This window comes from Calonectris borealis, chromosome 1 (genome assembly GCF_964195595.1).
Source record: "Calonectris borealis chromosome 1, bCalBor7.hap1.2, whole genome shotgun sequence".
Taxonomy (NCBI): Eukaryota; Metazoa; Chordata; class Aves; order Procellariiformes; family Procellariidae; genus Calonectris; species Calonectris borealis.
Window position 1 is genome coordinate 219,800,566 of NC_134312.1, and position 19,073 is coordinate 219,819,638.

At 55.8% G+C, this 19,073-nt stretch overlaps 1 protein-coding gene across 3 annotated transcripts in view; it reads left to right on the plus strand.

The window, feature by feature from the left end:
- CLPB (ClpB family mitochondrial disaggregase) overlaps nucleotides 1-19,073 on the plus strand; it is a 91,228-nt gene that overhangs the window by 66,778 nt on the left and 5,377 nt on the right. For all 3 annotated transcript variants that reach the window (XM_075140460.1, XM_075140459.1, XM_075140458.1), the window contains 5 exons: nucleotides 6,869-6,946; nucleotides 9,238-9,293; nucleotides 12,146-12,190; nucleotides 15,505-15,666; nucleotides 18,643-18,799. In XM_075140460.1, coding sequence (XP_074996561.1) covers nucleotides 6,869-6,946; nucleotides 9,238-9,293; nucleotides 12,146-12,190; nucleotides 15,505-15,666; nucleotides 18,643-18,799 — 498 coding nt within the window. The remainder of the gene's footprint in view (nucleotides 1-6,868; nucleotides 6,947-9,237; nucleotides 9,294-12,145; nucleotides 12,191-15,504; nucleotides 15,667-18,642; nucleotides 18,800-19,073) is intronic.

The window sequence follows — 19,073 nt, forward strand, 5'->3', positions numbered from 1 at the left end:
ACACCCCAGCCTGCTGCTCTTTTCTGCTGCGTGAAGCAGGACGGACGACGGCAGGACTGCGAGCGGGTGGATGGTGATGAACCGATCGTGACGGGGCGTCTCCGAGGGTGCAGGATTCCTCCCAGTGCTGGGGGCGATGGTGGCAGGCAGCTTGATGCCCTCCCCTGAGCGGGTGTAGGTGTTTGTTTCATTTTAACAAAATCCAAATTAAATACTCCATCTCGTCCCATGTCGGAAAAAACCAGGCAGGTCATTCCTGTGATCCCAGGGACTCACGGCGGCCTGGATCTACGACCGATTCATGCAAACGAACAGCTAAAAGGCTTCTGACTGTGCTCCCAGGGCACTTCCCTAACCGCTTATACTCCGAGTCCGGTTCGCTCTCCTTTGCCTTTTCACTTGAGTGCGCAGAGGCGGCAGGGCGAAGCGCGGGCTTCGTGAGGGATCGACCGAAACCTCTGTCCGAGGTTACAAACCAAAGGAGGGCGCTTTTTGAAAGTGTGTAATCTTTTTTTGTTTTGTGGTCTTGTTTTATAATGAGATCACATTATATTCTGTGATAAATATTATGCCGGAGAAAGAATACTCTTCCATACAGATACAGGCGTTTGCTCAGTGCTCATCCTCTGCACCCTTCCGTTTGAAGTAATCTGCTCCAACTCCTCCTGAAGTTCAGTAAGGAGGGAAGCACAAAAAGTCTTGTTTATTTTTTAGTGTAGAGATTTTGAATAAAGGGTGGTGCAGAAAATCTACTTTTTAATTATAAAATTACAAATTTTGAACACGCTGAGCAAGTCTAATTTTGAAATCAGTTGGTGTTTCAAAGCTGAGGGAGATGGGTGAGCAGGAATATCATCCTGCCCTGTTCTGAAGGAAGTGGGTTTTGTTTTGGACAAGGTAGGATCCTTTACCAGTTGTGTGGAGCGCTTGCTACAGCGAGGCAGGTCGCCTGCAAGTCAGGTCGGGCTTTGCAAGGAAGCAGCTTTGGTCTAGTTTAGGGTTCATCTTCTTCCACATCCCAGAGCCACCGACAGCGGGGCTGGACGAGCGGTCCTGCGCCCGCCAGCGCCGCCTTCGAGGGTGCGGGAGACCCTGGGCCGTAGAGGCAGAGCCTGGACGGAGGAGAGCGATCCCACGGCGGGTACGGACCTGGAGACATCACCCCGTGGTACCCTGAGCCTGGGTGGTCTGAGAAGCACCGCTGAATGAATTGATTTGATAAATGGACATTTATTACACTCACAAATTGGCTGAAACCAATTTCGGTCACATCAACCCCTGATAACTGCTAGGGTATTGATTTGTGTAAAGTAATACAGTGAATTTATCAGTTCAATAGCAAGCTGAAGGGCCTCTCAGAGACACAGCGCTACAGCCACGCTGTTACAGATGTGCAAAATAAAGTGAGAGCACTGCAGCGATGCTGGAAATGGCTCCGAAGAAGAAGGCCCAGGCGTCATCATCGGCCTCTTTGCTTGGACATTGGGTCTGAATGTCTTAATGAAATTTCAGTAAAGCAGCGTGACCTACCTCCTTTTATCTATGTAGTTCTGCCATCCCCGGAGTCACAGGAGGAAGGGACAGCGTTCCAAGGGGCAGAGCCCAGATTTCTTGTATGGCTATCGACGACGAGCGGTCAACGTGGGCAGCAGCTGTTTTGTGGGTACAGAACCCAAGGAGAGGAGTGCGGGCTTTCCTAGCGGGGCTTTTCGTCCTTCAGACTGGCGCCGATGTCCTGCTCTCTCCTGGGACAGCGGCTTTCTTAGTATCATAGAATCACAGAATCATTAAGGTTGGAAAAGACCTCCAAGATCATCGAGTCCAACCGTCAACCCAACACCCCCATGCCCACTACACCATGTCCCTAAGCGCCTCATCTACACGTCTTTTAAATACCTCCAGGGGTGGGGACTCCACCCCTTCCCTGGGCAGCCTGTTCCAAGGCCTGACCACTCTGTCAGTAAAGAAATTTCTCCTAATGTCCAATCTAAACCTCCCTTGGTGCAACTTGAGGCCATTTCCTCTTGTCCTATCGCTTGTTACTTGGCAGAAGAGACCAACCCCCACCTGGCTACAACCTCCTTTCAGGTAGTTGTAGAGCGCGATGAGGTCTCCCCTCAGCCTCCTCTTCTCCAGGCTGAACACCCCCAGTTCCCTCAGCCGCTCCCCATCAGACTTGTGCTCCAGGCCCTTCACCTTCCCCTTGCTGAAGCTGAACTCTGCGGTGGCCAACCCAGGAGAGCTGCCCGCAGCTGCGGCTGCAAGGCCTGGGGCCACCGCACCCCCTCTCTGGTGACACCCAGAATTTTTCAGGTTTTCCAAACCTCACGAGCACTGAGGCGAGGCCACGTGCTAGAGCATCTCGTCGGTTTAAGGCTGCTTATAGCAAAGGTTTCGCACCTCATCGCTCTGCTGATCGCTAATTAACGATGATCAACACCTTCCAGCTGGGATCTCACACGGAATCACCAGCACTAACTTTATGGTAGGTTTTTGTGGGGTGGTTTATATCCCTGGAGTCGCTGTGAGGGAGACGAGCATTTACCCATAAAGTCTGGTATCCTGCTGCAGAGGGGAGTGAAAAAAGACGGCACTTAACCTCGCTGCCTCCGCACCGTTGAACGTGCTGACCCCTGCAAGTGGTCACTCCGTGCCCTGAAGCAGAAGTTTATTACCGTTATTATCTTAGCTGAGATAGCTGCAGAAATTGTCGGCGGTCGTGTTATTCCCCATCAATTTTTTTAAAATACGTCCACCCTGGGTGTTTGACCTCACGATGCTGCGATAAAGGGCAGGGAAGGAGCACGTGCGCCGCCGGGAAGGGCACGCGGCGGGACGCGCCCAGAGACGCGCGGGAGGGCTGCAGCACGCCTGGGCTCGCACAGACCCTCCTCTGCACCTCCGTGTCAGCGGCACAGCCCTTCCCTCCTCTTCCTCCGCCTGCGGAGGCTGGGGGGGGGTGACGTGGCCGGCGAGCGGCTGGAGGACAGGACTGGGTACCCGCCCAGCTTCGCCCGTGGTTTCCGAGGGAGCGGAGCCGCATCGCCGGCCGTGGGGAGCAGAGACTCCCGGGCGGGGTGAGGCAGAGCGGACGCAGGCCCGTCCTGCAGCCTGGCTCTACGCCCGAGCTAATTAAGCCTTGACAGGCGTCAGGACTTATTAGCGTGGCTAAGGCACTGGGTAATGCATCTCAATTGCGTCCAGGCATAAAATGGCAAGTCCTCGTGGCGCTGGGGCTGAGTTCCCACTAACTTCACAATCCCTGTGCTCGGTCCTGTTTCGCTGGGTGGACGTGCGCCTGGATTTTAAGGTTAAATGGGGCTTTTTCAGCTCTTTGGGCTGACCCCCTGCATAGCGCAGCGATGGCAGCCTTCATCTCCGGCTGAGCCACCGCCGCCTTTCAGGAGGAGCCTCCTCTTTCCCTGCAGACTCCGCGGGGACTGGGGATCCAGTCACGCTCCTCTTCGTAAGTCGCTGCAATGGTTAATCACCCTCATTATTAAAAAACGTTCTGCCTTATTTCTAGTTCGAATTCATCCCCTGGAGCACGTTAATTTTGTCTGCTAGATGAGTGAGTTGTGTGCTTTCTTGTGGAGATACTTAATGACTGTGGTCAAGTCAATCCTCAAACCTCTCGTTGTTAAGCTCAGTAGATTGATTTTTTTCGTGCACTTTTCAGGCTCGCTTGAGGCCTCGTACTTGTATTCCTAATCCTCACCAGATCCGTCGGCTTCCACCCTGCCCGGGTCTCCGCAAATACAGGCATGGGCCCGGAGGAGCTCGGCTGCACGCAGCTCTCCTCAGCAACAGGAGCCACTCCAAGGGCTTCGTGGAAAATTCCCGTGGGACTGCTCGGCGCAGCGGGACCCTCCGCTGCCGGGCGGTTTCACCTGGGCCGCTGCTGTTCAACGTCTCCCCTCCGTGTCTCTTGCTGGCAGAGGCAGCGTTTCACTGACAGCCGGTAGGCGATCATATGCAGCTTCTTTTTACGTGCAAAATGGAAATATTTGTTAAATATTTTTACGTGCAAACCTTTTTACGTGCAAAATGGAAATATTTATGAAATATTTCCCTTGTCAGTTTGCTCTCCCTGCAGGAGGACCTCTTTGCATGCCACGGCTAGGATGCCTTTTCTTAGGGATCTTTTGTTTTCCCATGCCCCATCAAGCAGAGGGTTTAGTGGACTGACTTTCTCAGGTTGAATTCAGATTTCCCCATTTATAAAGGTTACTACCATGCTCTCCTGCCAGCTCCGGGGAGAAAACAAATCCACAGCTCCCTGCGGTGCCGTCCGGTGCCCCGTTCCGGGGAGACACGGGCAGCCGAGAGCCCGGGGCTGAGGGACAAGGACAGAGGCTCAGTCCCAGGCTGTGTTTTGGGGATGGCAGTCGCCAAGAGCGGAGATGCGGTTTTATCCCTGTGTTTGCACAGGAAAGGCAGCGAACGCAGCGCTTTGCAGTGCCACTTGTGCAGCGGTGTTTAAAGAGCTTTATTTTAAAAGCGCGGTCGAGCCGCGGCTCTCCGGGTGATTTCCCTCTGTTCTTCATTCCACCTCTGATGCTGCTGGTTTCCTCTGCTACCTTAAAAACACCGAAGGTTGTCGTTCTTGGGCGCCTTGCCCACTTCACGCCCTGCTTCTGTCCAATGTAACGTACCGCATCTTCGGGCTCGCTGACATCTGGCAGCTGCCGTGCGCCGATGGAAAAGCCGCTTGCAGGGCCCTTGTTCGGCGGAGCCTCCCCGTCATTTATAACACTGCACAGCTTTAGTTTATGTCGTTGCTTACAAAAGATCGCAAAACGCTTTGCACCAATCCGTATGGCAAGAATAACTCTTTTTAAGAGCTGTAATACAGGCCGTGTTTAAATAATGCAGGTGAATCAGGAAGGCTGAGATCTGTGAGTCTGTCCCTCTCCTCTGAACGAGGAGCTGGAATTCAGTATTTTGCAGTGCCGCTGTCGTTCGCTCCCAGGGCGCAACCTGTGATCCGGCGAGGTCTGTGCTCTGCTCGGGAGCCTTGCACCACGTCGTTTTGCTAGAGCCGGCTGCCAAATTGCATCCAAGCTGTGGTCCGGAGCGTTTTTCGTGTCCCACGGTCCCTTCCTGGCTCCAGCTCGGTCCCAGCCTGTCCCCGCTGGGAAGCAGCACGGTGGTGCAGGCAGAGGGCTGCCGGCGCGGGGCCAGCTCGGATGCTTCTGGTTTCCTGGGGCTGGGGTTTGGTTCGGGGGCAGTCGGCAGTCTGGGCGCGGGGACCGCCGCCGCCGCCGTCCCCCGTGGGCGCTGGTGCTGGTCTCGGGGGAAGAGCCGTGCCCTTGGGCAGCGCCTGCTCCCCCATTGCTGGGGCCTCAGGCAAGCTGGGAGGCAAGGAACGCTTTCCTTCCGCACCCCCGTGTCCTCGCTGAAACACGAGCTCATCCCTTACCAGGTCTGGGTGGGAGCTGAAGCCCCTGCGGATCAAAATTCCAAACAGGGCCCACGGAACACCTCCTCCTCTCCCTCCCCTTTAGCCGCCGCCCGAACCGAAGCAGGTCAGCCGCCCTGCCGCCGGCACCGCGTTTCACGCGTGTTGGGGTCACTTCGGAGCGCGTCAGGGCGCAGGAGCTGTGGGAGCCTGTTTCCCGGGGCGGTGCTCAGCACGGGCCATGTCAGAGGTGCTGGGACCCCGGGGGAGGCTGGGCAGGTTCTTGGAAGTGCGACGGTGGAGGATACGCGCCAGATCCCCGGGGCTGAAGGCAGCTGGGGTCAGCAGAACTCGGGAGGGAGGTCCCACTGGTGGGATTCACTCGCCCCCGAGCCTTCTCCTCCATCGCTGCGCCGAGCTGATGCCCGCAGCGGACGGAGGGAACGCCTGGTCCATCTCCTGGTATCAAACAACCACCGGAGAGCAAGTCCGGTCCAACCAAGGGGGTATCCAATATTAAAACGATAAGAATGAATTACTTAGCCAAAAGACCGAGCGGCAGTGGGCCCTTGCTCTGAACCAGGGAGTCACTTCTGTGCCCCACCGGCCAGACCCAGCCTGCAGGTGGCCGTGTTTGATGCTCTGGGCCTCAGAAGCCGTTCCTTATCTCCCAGGGAAGCCTGGTGCGGTGGTTACTGGTTTGGTGAACGTGCTAACGGAGCCTGAGGCTGCTCAGTGGGGCTGAGGGGCTGAATCGCGCCGTGGGTGGCTGTGGACCCCCGGGGGGTGGGAGGCATCACCAGCCCTGCGAGACGGGTCGGTGTCCGTCCCGAAGAAGGGTGTGCGGTCAGGAGCGGGAGTTCGGGAGGTAACTGGGTGTTTCGGTTTCCAACCCCTCCTTGCCTTTCGTAAAATTTTCCATTAAGCAGGGTGCCCTTGGGCGTTGCTGCCCAGACAGGCTCGGAGATAACCGGTCTCCTTTCCCGGTCCTTCCAGGCTTGCCCCGGCTCAGAGCTGGTGTGACCTTCAACCCTAACCTCCCTCTTTCCATTCGCATGCAAGAAATAATGCATAAACCTCTTCAAACCTGCTTTTTTGCGAAAAGGTCGCACTTGCGAGCTGGCAACGCGACGTGCCTCTCGCGTCCTCCCCTCGCCAGCCCCCGTCGCTCCATCCATCCATCCCTGTCCCCCCTCCCGGCCGTCGCCCTGGCAACGCTGAGTGCACATCCTGGAAAACTTTATCCGAAATCTGCTCTGGGCAGCTTTCCAAATCCATGCTAACCTGATTAGGTGTCTCTGGGGCCTTGGCTGGCTAATCAAATTAGATAGCACTAATGGTAGTGAGGACTTTGAGTGGGTAAGAGCAGCAAAACAGAGTGTATACTTAGTGATAATTATACCTGCTTTTGTGTCATTGATTTATATGCCTTCCCCCCCTTTTTCTTTTCCTTGTCTTTAACTGCAGCTGTTCGGAGGAAGGAAAATGGCTGGTATGACGAGGAGCACCCGCTGGTCTTTCTTTTCTTGGGGTCATCCGGAATAGGTAACGTTTGGGTGGTGGTGAGAGGGACAGGGAGCCCCGAGCAGGGGGGCTGGAGAGGGGGCTGGGCAGGGCTGCTCCCGGGGCTCCCCGCGTGCCCGCGGCGCTTCTCGCAGCCTCCGCATAAAAGACCAGTTAAAAGTGCTGTCATCCTCCCAACTGGTCACCCAGTCCCTGGTCCCGCGGGGCAGCCACCGCAGCCACGGCCCGTGCTGGGGCGCACGCGGCCGCACACGGGATTACCCCGGGGGACCGCCTGCGCTCCGAGTCTCAAGAAGGGGCGGTTTTCACCGTAAAAGTGTTATTTTAACAGCCCTGCGCTTTCCAGTAGGAATGCCTCCGTGGGTGGGGCCACAGCAGAAATTCGCTGCTGGCAAACCGGATCTCTGCTCGTCTTGCTCCTGAGGGCCGGGATTGCTTTGTAATGACGGGATTTTATTGACACCGATAATATTTGTCCTCAAGCACAATAAAATGCAACGTGACAGCGGATCAGTTCATGAAATGGACAAAATGACTTTTAGTCAGGGGAAAAAAAAAGCCCAACAGCTTTAAAGTAACCGAACTGTGACATTTGAAACAACCTGCGTCCGTGACTCCCGCGGTCCTTGGGAAGATGCCGGTGCCGGGGGGGTTAACGCGACGGGGCACACACGATTGCTGCCTGACCAGGCGCCTGCCTCAGAGCGGCGGCAGGCCGAGTATTAACTCTAAATGAGTTGCTATAAAGCTGTATAAAAGCAGTAAGAAATGTTTTTGAGACTTCATTGCACTGCTTATAGCAGGTCTGAAGGCTCCGCGATCTAAATTGTCAGCTCTTCAACTCCCATGTATTTCCGTGGGGTTTTTTTTTTTCCCTTTACTGCCATAAAAATTAATATTGAAATAAGGAAGCAAAGCAGCGGAGGATTTTATTGTATCAAATGGATATTTTATATAGGTCTTGGTGTAACAGCAATCTGAAAGCCCAAATATGTGCAAACTAAAATATCTAACGTGTCTTCGCATTTCAGTAGATTCCCACAGCAGTTCAGTGCTTTAAAGGTCCATTCACATATATGTATATATAGACAATATAGGTAGACAGATATACCTGTATGCTCACACATCGGGATCTACAATATAGCAACGTACGAAGTCAACAAAGCTTGAACTGAAATAAGATGCTAAACTTTGGCAGAGATTTTACCTGCCGCAGCGGGTTGGAGCACGCTGATGAATTCCCATTTTTCAGCCCTTTTGTGGTGATCCAATTACGTGATCCTGCAGCTCTGACCCGCCGAACCTCTCGTCACCGAAATACAGCCGCGCCAGGCTGGGGCTGGGGCAGATGTGCAACGCCCCAGTAAGACTGTCCTTTTTTTTAGCTAGTTTGGTTCCTAAGACACAATTTTTTTATTTAGAATAGCTGTTCATGGCGTATCTGTGTGCCTGCTCTCTGCCCTAACACGGAGGGTTTATTTTCAGCGTGCAGTTAAATGTAAAGTGGATATACATGCGGTGCAGATAGCCCAGGGGCTTCGGAGGGTGTTAACCCACAGAGCCTCCTCCGGGGCTGCGAGAGGCTGCTCCTCGCCGCCGCTAACCCCGGGAGCCGAAATCAGCCCAAATCCTCATGAGCCTGGTACAGCCAGCAGTTACGTGCCGGGGGGTGGCAGCGGGGAAGCTCCAGGGAAAGGGGTTTGCGGGGGGAGGTTTCCGACCCGGGGTAGAGCCTGCCCCACGAAGGGAGTTTTTCCCTGAGTGGATGGGATGGGAGGACGGGATCTGGTGAGCTGGTGTGGGGGTTCGTCCCTGGCAGTGCGGATTTGCCCCATTACTGATTGGTCCTAATCCTAGAATTTTACGACAGTCGCCTTATATAAATCAAAGAAACAAAGAATATCCCGTTTCCCTGAAATTCTTTATCGGGAGGGTAGAAGATGTTGCACATGAAATTTAGAATATTGTGAGTGAATGTAGCAAAAATCCGATATAACCACACCTTTTTGTGCAAAAAAATGAAGACCCCTCTGCCCCCCATGTTAGAATGGGCTAATTAGAAATGAGGCAGCGGGCGCGGTGGTACCGCTCTCCTCAACCCGAAACTGCTGCCCGGCTGCGCCCGGCCCAGGGCCCTCGGCAGGGCGTTATCCCGGGATCCGGCGGCGACACCCGCTTCCCACGGGTTTGCAGAAAAACCCCTGTGTGTTGGCTACAGGGGGTGCCAGCCCTGGCGTCAGCTCGGCTGACGGACAGACGGACGCTGGACAGACCCGGTTTAACACGAGTCTTTTCCTCCCGCTTTGGAACAGGTAAAACGGAGCTGGCCAAGCAGACAGCCAAGTACCTCCACAAGGACGTCAAAAGGGTAAAGCCTCTTCCCTTCGCTTTTTGCCGTCCGGGTGCTTTTATTAACGGGGCGGGTTTGGTTTCTTGGTGGGGTTCGTTGTCTGGCCCGGCCGCGTTGCAGCGCGCTGAGTTCGCCCGCGGAAGAGAAAGGTGAGGTCTGTCTGTGCGCACCGGAGGGGCTCTGGCTGCGTCAGAATGGACCTGCGAAGGTCCCTGTCTGTTACCAGCGTATTTGAACTGTAAAAATCTGAATGGATTTAACAGTGTCTTGTGTTCCCCGTTGGAGGTTGCTGTCGTTGTGACGTCCCGTGTTGCGCACGTATTTTTTTGCCTCTGCTACTAATACCACTTAGATCGTTAGAAGGATAAAATACTGAAAATGCGTTTTACACGTCCCTGGCTGCGCCACTTGTCGCATCGTACCAGTACGGACGGAGGAGATGGCGGCACTGATTTCGTGCTCGGGTTCTTAGTGCTGAAACGTTTGGGATCCAAGCAGCAGAAGCTGTTTGTGTGGTTTAGTTTGTTATCCACGTCACAGCTTTCAGTGAAGGGTTGGAATTATTTCTAGGCGGTAGCGACTTGGTAGGGGGATAGTTCAGGGATGTCTGAGATCTTAAACACCAAGTGTTTAAAGCCGGGCTCCCCGACTCGCGTTTAAGCTCTGCCTGCTGTTGGGATGTGCCCGGCTCTCTCCGCGGGGGCTGGGGAAGGCGCGGAGGTCGGAGCCGGGGAGGAGGAGGAAGCACAGGCAGAGCTGCCCCCTGCGCCGACGCCAGATTAATTCCTCTCCCCCACATCCTCCAGCAGAGAACGGACACAAGGTAGAATGACACACGTAGAAAGAAGATCAAAAGTAAAACGACGCTATAAAAAATGCCTGTTCTGGTTTCTTTTCCTCATCCTTCCATAATTGCCTTCCAGAAGCTATAAATCCCAGCTCCTGGGTCTCAGGCACCTTCATCCCCGACTCCCACACCTGGAACCGGTCAATGCCCGGCCAAACATCAAATGGAGAAATCAGTTAAACACCGAATGTTGTGTTAATTCAATAGCATGCACAAATCGGAGTTTTATTGGTAATGAATCAGCTTGGCCGTCAGTGCTGTAACGAGCGGTGTGAGGGGGTCATAAACCCCACGGGCGGTGATGGGGGTGCGGCGATTCGCAGGAACTGACGGATTCAGAAAGGAAAACCCGTAACCCTCCCATTTTCATACTGCTAGAGAGGCGGGAAGGTAATGACAAACGCCAACCTCCTTATCCAGCCTGCGTGCTACGAACACGGAGGCAGGAGGATTGGGAGCGGGATCAGAGTAAAGCGGAGCAGGTCCCACAGAGCCCGGCTCCTGGATTGCCGGGACGCTGCTGGGACGCTCCTCAGTGTGCACGCCGCCAGGATCGGGCCCCAGTTTTGTACACCTCGCTCTGCCCTCAGCAGTTTGTTGGTATTTTAATATTTTGTAGGGAAATGTGGCTGGTTTTAATTGAAATCTTGTCCTAAACTGGCCTGAACGCTTACCACCCCCCCAAACACCGGCATTTCCCGGGAGGGTGGCAAACCAGGCAGATCCTCCTGCTTTCTTCCGTCCCCTGGGAGTTCGCGGCAGCACTGTCTTGGTTTGGTGCCCCAAGGCATCACCCGGGGCCAGAAGAGCTCCAGGCTCCCTGTGCGCTGCCAAACCTCCCATCCGTTAGCTCTGAAGCCGAATATTCCAGGTCGGGTTGGATGGGGCTCTGAGCAACCTCATCCAGTGGAGGATGTCCCTGCCCTCGGCAGGGGGTTGGGCTGGATGGCCCTTGAAGTCCCTTCCAGCCCAAACCCTTCCGAGATGCCGTGATCCCGCTGTGACTGTGTCCGTGCTGTGGCGCTGCCCGGGTGAGATGCATCCGCAGACACGCATCTCCTGCACGACACCTCCTCTTCTTCCCAGCGTCTGCGCATCCTCCCACCTCCGTTCGCCCTTCCCAGTAAATAACGGTTTCGCCTGGGTCTCTGGCCGTTGTTGGAGGACAATATTTGTCTTGGCACATTTGCAACCAGCCTCTAAGGGCCTTCAGCAGCGCGGGATCGCGGCCTGATCCTGCCTGGGAAGAGCCGCGCGCAGCGGAGCAGGGAGGTGCAGGCTCCGGTGGCTGGGAGCCGGTGGAGAGCTGCCGTGTCCGGCTGACCGAGCCTGTGCCGCTGGGAAGGGTCAAGCTGGCCGCCTCCTTAGGCAGTGGACTAGACCGTCGTTGTAGGTCCCTTCCGACAAAAATATTCTGTTCTGTTCTGTTCTGTTCTGTTCTATTCTCTTACCTCTAGGAGCTGGATTATAGCTGCAAGCCCAGGAAATTCAGCGTCTGCAGTGAATCATCAGTTTTTTCAAATGCAAAAAGGGAGCTTGGGTAGCAGCTGTAAATCCTCTAACAATATCACCTCTTTGAGATGGTCACCCACAAACATAGTTTACCTCGGCTTTATGATTTTGATTTTTATTTTATTTTTACGGAGAGGCATTGCATTCTTGTTGTGATTTATTTTTAGAGAGCTGAGCCGCAGTAATACCCATTTTATTTAGCAAATTGCGAGTTGCTGTTTCAGTCCCACCTGTATCGCTCCGGCTCTAGCGACGAGCAGAGCGTCTGAAGTGAATCTCGGCTGGGGGCTGTGAGCCGGCGCTGTCTTTGAGAAACTGCAATCATCTTCCTCTTCCTCAGAATAACCCTTGGCGTTTTGTGGAGGATCCGGCCACTCCAGGGCTGGCAGTCCTGGGGAACCCCAAAACCACGTGTTCATCCCTCCAGCCTGGTTCTGGGGGAGCCTTCTAATGTAGTGAAGCTTTGAGCACATTAATCGAATATCGCGTTAAGTATTTCTTTCTCTTGCAGGGTTTCATCAGACTGGACATGTCAGAGTTCCAGGAGAGGCACGAGGTCAGTAAATGGGCTACCTCTGCTGCCAAGGGGCGCAGCCTCGAGTTTAATGGGCGACTTAAACAATTCCTGTCAATGCCCTCGTTCCCCTGCGTTTGGTCCCTGTCCTGGGCGGTGCTGAGCATCTCCCCGCTGCCGCTGAACACGGCGAGCGTCTCCTGTCTCACCCTGGCAGTGGCATCCAGGACCTTCCCGAATTACTTCCACGTTCTCCAGAAAATGGGCGGTTTGGTGTGTAAAGACACAGAGTAACGGCAGTTGCTGTGGGCTGTGCAGTAAATTGCATATGTATTGCAAGAGTATTGCATAGTAATATGGGAAATACCAGCCAAAAAAGCAAGTTGAACTCAAAAAAATTGGGAACAGAGACCAAGGAGGAAGAAAAACTCCAATAATTTGTAGCTGATGTTGTGGCTTCTGTACCCGGTGTCGACCCTGGGGGGAAGAGCGATTGAGAAGAGATCGTATCGTGCATGAAAACCTGCAGCCTGGGCACGAGCCGCGTGCTGTACGCACCCAGCCGTGCCGGGGCTGTCTGTGCACCCGCGCCCAGGCAGGCGCAGCTCAGCCCAAAGCCCCGTTCCCTCCCTCACCTCCAGCGCGGTGCGGGATCACCGCCTCGGCGTGCCTCCCACGGGGGAAAGGGGAGAATCCGGCAGAAGGCAGGGCTCTGGTGCAGTTCTGCCCAGTTCTGGTGCCGCAGGAGAGGTGGGACATCTAACCGGGGTCACCCCCAGAGCTGAAGGGGACCCTAAATCCCTTTGGAGGGCTCTGTCTCCCCAAAAAGCAGCAAGGTCCTAGGTGAGATGGGTTCATAATATTTTTCTTCGGATGGCTGTGTAGGGGCCTTGTATTTTTTAGTGAGGTGCACCCAAATCCAGAAAGCATGGGATCCCATGAGGGATCTGAGGATCATCCCCATAGGCACTGGAGCTGCGGCGTTGTTTTATGGAGACAGGGAAGAAGGAGGAGGAGAACTTGCTGGCTAGGACCTGGGAAGATGGTGTCTTGAAGGAGAGGAGGAGGAGGGTGCTGGGGAGGACCTCAGAAGGCCTGGTCCAAGGTGGGAGTACCCTTTTTTTGCATTTCTTGCTGCTGAGGGCCGCAGCCAGGCTCTGGCCCCTACGCACCAGCGGGCAGGCGGTGACAGGGTGCCAGGCTGTGACAAGGGCTGTGACAAGGGCTGTGACAAGCGCTGATCCAAGTTTTGACCTGGCACGAGGCAGTGGGGGCCTCAGCATCATCGTCAGGAACTGCAGGGCCCTCGAACGGCCAGGGCCAGAAAAGGTCCAGAAAACGTGTGATTTTATCCAAAGCAGTGGAGTGAAGGGGCGTGGGAAGAGAAACTGGAGACGTGCTTGCAGCTGGCTGGTAGGTCGGTCGTGACAGGGTCCTACACCGTAGGAGTAAAAAACAGATCAAAATAAAGCCGTGTTGATGTTTCAGTACAAAGAAAGAGGGGGTAGGAGTAGCCGGATAAATGTAAGATGTAAAACACTGCCCTGACAAAGACAAGAGGCAGAGCAAAGGGAAGAAATAAAGTAGAGAACTGCAGCGAGAGCAATATAAATTTTTCAAGCAAACAAGGATCAGGAGGTCAGCCCAGGAGACGGCGTCCTTTGAAGGAGCCTGGGGAGCCTCACGTAGCCCCAGGCGCTGCGGAACAAATGCACTGAATTAGCTGCCGCCGGCTGATTTCTGCCCTCCTGTTCCCGAGGCAGTGGGACCCCCCTCACCTCCGCAGCCCGCGCCCATGGGAGCGGGCAGGGGCGGCCGCGGCGGTGCCGGGCGGCGATGGTCGGGGAAGGGGGATCGCAGCTCTCCCCGGGCAGCCGGATTGTGGAGCCACTTGCGTGGGAGGATCGTAGAATCACGGAGTGGTTTGGGTGGGAAGGGACCTTTAAAGGTCACCCAGTCCAACCCCCTGCCGTGGGCAGGGACATCTTCAACCAGACCAGGGTGCTCAGAGCCCCGTCCAACCTGACCTGGAATGTTCCCAGGGATGGGGCATCCACCACCTCTCTGGGCAACCTGTGCCAGTGTCTCACCACCCTCATTGTAAAACATTTCTTCCTTATCTCTAGTCTGAATCTCCCCTCTTTTAGTTTAAAACCATTCCCCCTTGTCCTGTCACTACGTGCCCTTACTAAAAGTCCCTCTCCAGCTTTCTTCAGGTACTGGAAGGCCGCAATAAGGTCTCCCCGGAGCCTTCTCCTCTCCAGGCTGAACAACCCCAGCTCTCAGCCTTTCTCCATAGCAGAGCTGTTCCACCCCCCTGACCATTTCCGTGGCCTCCTCTGGCCCCGCTCCCACAGGTCCATGTCTGTCCTGTGCTGGGGACCCCCGAGCTGGACGCAGCACTGCAGGGGGGGTCTCACCAGAGCAGAGCAGAGGGGCAGGATCCCCTCCCTCGACCTCTGGCCACGCTGCTGGTGATGCAGCCCAGGACACGGTTGGCCTTTGGGCTGCGAGCGCACATTGCCGGCTCATGTCCAGCTTTTCCTCCACCAGTGCCCCCAGGTCCTTCTCCTCAGGGCTGCTCTCAATCCATTCTCCGCCCAGCCTGTATTTGTGCTTGGGATTGCCCCGGCCCACGTGCAGGACCTTGCACTTGGCTTTGTTGAACTTCAGGAGGTTCTCACGGGCCCACCTCTCAAGCCTGTCGAGGTCCCTCTGGACGGCATCCCTTCCCTCCAGCGTGTTGACCGCACCACACAGCTTGGTGTCGTCGGCAAACTCGCGGAGGGTGCACTCGCTGCCACTGTCCATGTCGCTGATAAGGATGTTAAACAGCGCTGGTCCCAGTACCGACCCCTGAGGAACGCCACTCGTCACTGCTCTCCACTTGGACATCGAGCCGTTGACCACAACTCTTTGAGTGCGACCATCCAGCCAATTCCTTATCCACCGCGTGGTCCCTCCGTCAAATCCGTGTCTCTCCAATTTAGAGACAGGGATGTCGTGCGGGACAGTGTCACGTGCCTTGCGCAAGTCCAGGCAGATGACTAGGTCTTGGGCAGCTGCGATGGGTCACGGACACTGTTTAGAGAGGCAGGGGTTGTGCCGGTGGCTGCTCCTGCAGACTCTGCTGGTTAAAGCTCTGGGTGAGGTAACTGCTCAGCAGCCACCATTCTGCATTTTGCAAAATTGTTGCTGATTAAGCTGATTTTGGGATACCCGGGGTGCGGTAGATGTCACAAAGAATATAGAGCTCGATTTGTCTGCACCAAAGAGTCAGGACTGCCTGCTGAGCTACCGAGAGGGCTTCGTTCTGGCACCCATCAACTTTCACGTGTCCTGTTGCTTCCTCCTAGGTCGCCAAGTTTATCGGCTCTCCGCCTGGCTACGTGGGCCACGAAGAGGGCGGGCAGCTCACCAAAAAGCTGAGGCAGTGTCCAAACGCTGTGGTGCTCTTCGACGAGGTTGACAAAGCCCACCCAGATGTCCTCACCATCATGCTGCAGCTGTTCGATGAGGTAAATCCGTGTTTCGGGGTCAGAGTTTGCACAAGGGCTGTTCGGAAGGAGACGGTGAGCAGTGCAAGGGACGACGGCCGCAAGAGATGTCCTGGAGAGGAGCTGAAATGCTCCAGATCAATAGTCCCTTCCAAAAAACTGTGACCCAGCCAGTCAGCCTCTTCTCCATTTAACACCAGGCAACAGGATGATGCTGAGGTCTCCTGGTGGAGTAAATGACATCTTTAGGCAAAGATGGGAGGGTTGGAAACTTGAGGAAAAAGCCTGGGAATGGGATTGTCCTATGTCACCGCGAAGGCTGTGTCACGAGGATACTGCTAAGGAAACACCGCCCCAGAGACAGGGCGGTGCAGGGGTGGTTGGGCTGCCAGCCCTCGGCCGAAGGTAGGAGCGACGAGAGGAGGCAGGGGGGCGATGGCCCTCTTCGCGTGGGTGCCCTGTGCCCACCTCCTGTGCACACCTCCATGGTACGGAGGAAATGGTCTCCTAGGTCCCAGGCACGGGTCAGGGTGTTGTCACAACATCAGAAAACCAGGGTGGTCTGGGGACTTTGTAGTCCATCGGTATCCTAACGAGTCTAGGATGAGAGGAAGTGGCCTCAAGTTGCGCCAAGGGAGGTTTAGGCTGGACATTAGGAGAAATTTCTTTACTGAAAGAGTGGTCAGGCCTTGGGACAGGCTGCCCAGGGACATGGTGGAGTCCCCATCCCTGGAGGTATTTAAAAGACGTGTAGATGAGGCGCTTGAGGCATGGTGTAGTGGGCATGGTGTGTTGGGTTGACGGTTGGACTCAATGATCTTGGAGGTCTTTTCCAACCTTAATGGTTCGATGATTCTATGATTCTATGTCTTGTTAATTGCTGTTTTTTGGTTCAGGTTGGTTAATTTATGACTTTTCAGGTGGCACGTGATTTGTCTCACACCTTTCCTCCCCCAAACATAGAATCATAGAATGGTTTGGGTTGGAAGGGACCTTAAAGACCACCTAGTTCCAACGCCCCTGCCATGGACAAAACTCCTCAGCTAACTAGCTAGGAGGGGTCTGGGGCTGCTTCCCAGGACGTCAGCTGCCTCCAGGGGAAGCCAGAACACTCTTGGAGGTGCCTAGGGGGAGTCCTGAAGAGCTACGGGCATGGACCTGCCTTAACGTACACAAAACTCCTTGGGTAGCTACCTCGGGAGTCTGGGGCTCCCGAAAGCACTGTGTGTACTGGGGGAAGGTCCATGCCCAGTAGCTCTCCAGGAAAACTCCCAGCTTCTCCAGGAGTGTGTTGGCCTCCTCTGGAGAGAGCTGAAGTCCCAGACAGAAGCCCCAGACTCCTCCAGGGTAGCTCCCAAGGAGTTTTGTCGATGTTGGAGGCAGGTCCGTTCCCGTCAGCTCCCCGATACTCCCCCCAGGCACCTCCACGCACGACACCACCCGATGCTGCTGGCGGTGGGAAGGAGAGCAGATGCTCGCTGCCTGAGGAAGGGACCACGACGTCTCGGACTTCGGAGTCCTTTGGGGGCTGCGTTGCATATGACCTGGCTCGGGCGGCCGCGGGTCCCTGCGCGAGCTGGGGGGAGCCAGGGACAAACGTGCCTGCAGCTCTGCGTCTTCTGCTGAGCCCTCAGCCTGTGGCTTGGAAGCTTTTCGGTTTATTTTTGAGGTCCCGGTCTGTCCTCAGAGGCAACCAAACTCCAGAGCAATGCGCTGGGAGGTTTGGGGTTTTTTTTTTTGTTTTAAGGATTAATAACACAATTTTTTCTTGCATAGATCATCGCAGCAGCAGCTAAATGTGAAATCAATTCCTGTACCACGCACTTGACAGGGCAATAACCCAAATGTTAATCTCAAGCACCCAACAAGGATTTGTGTCATTGTGCTGGATATCTGCTGCTGGAGACATATCGAGGAAAGAAACTGCCTGGGGAGCTGCTTATTTTTTCCTTATTTTTCTCTCTTTTTTATTTTATTAATCAAGAGAAGTAGCACTTTTGAAGGGTCCCTGCGTTGGTTCGGTAGGAGGAGGGTTGGTGCCACGGCGGTCGGCTGCAGCGGCGCGGTGCTGGGCTGCCCTGGTTTGGTTTGCCGGGCGATCCCGCGGCGTGAGGGATGCTCTCTGTTGCCTCTCGCTGTCACGGCCTCTCCGTTGCTTACTTCACTCCGTTATAGTCATAATGGTTATTTCTGCAGGGTTATTTCGGCTTTGCTTATTTTCGGTCAGGCTACTAGCAGCCTGCGCTTCCCCGCGGTGCCTTCAGACCACCACAAAGCCCCTCTGAGCCCCCCCTGCCCTCCCGGGCGGCCGCGGTGCCACGGGGAGCTTTGAACCGACTCCTCTGGAAGGCTTTGCGGAGCGTCCGGGCAGCGCTGCCGGAGCTGTTCAAGGCACCGGCGCCTGCAGCTGCCCACGCCGCCCCCACGAAGGGGGGGGCACGCGGGGACGTCTCGCGTCTCGGCCACTCCAGCACCAAGCCCGGCGTCCCAGCCCAAACCGCAGCCACGGGCAGGGCTGAGCCAGGAGCCCGGGCTGCCCCTGAGAGTCCTTCGAACCTACCGCAGGGGCCACAGCCGCTGGGAGGGGGGTGGGACAGAGGCGCGAGGTGACGACAACCTCACCCGCACTCGCGGGGTTCACCAGAGCTCCTGTGTCAGACCCAAAACGGCGGCAGGGAGGTGGGCAGGGGATCGCCGTTAGGTATGGGCAGCCGTACGGGCCGCCCCAGCCCACCTCCGCCGCGAGCGCTCCCGGGGCTTCCCTCGCCTGTGTCCTGGTGGGGCGGGCTCGGGGCAGGGCTCGGGACTGCCGTCCCTCGGAGCGGTGGGGGCTTCCTCAGCCTCTGCAGCTCGGCCCAGCCTCCTTCCTGCCTTACCCGTGGGCATCCCTTCAAAACTCGGGCCGCTCGGGGGGAGGCGGGAGCCGTGCCCTTGTGCCTCGTCTTTTGGCAACGTCCTGTGGCTGACGCTGCTTGTGTTGCCTCGGTGGCGTTGCAGGGCAGGCTGACGGACGGGAAGGGGAAAACCATTGACTGCAAGGATGCCATCTTCATCATGACCTCCAACGTGGCAAGCGATGAGATCGCCCAGCACGCTCTGCAGCTGCGGCAAGAGGCCATGGAGATGAGCAAGAAAAGGATCGCAGAAAACTTAGGTACTGGTCTTTCAGTGTCGTACTCCACATCCCTAAAGCCTGCGCCCCCTTCCTAGCACGGCAGGCCCCTCGTGTTTCGTTTGACACCAGCTCAAATGAAGCTCTGCCGGGGGGGAGCACCCAGACCCTTCGGCAGTTGCCTCTCCGCCGCTCGCCCCTGCAGCGGGTCCGCGCTGCCGCGTCCTCCGGGCACCGCAGCTTCAGGGCAGGCCCCGGGGATGCTCCCCTGGCAGCGGGGAAGGCAGCTGCCTCTTCTTTTGTGTGCGTGTCTGGG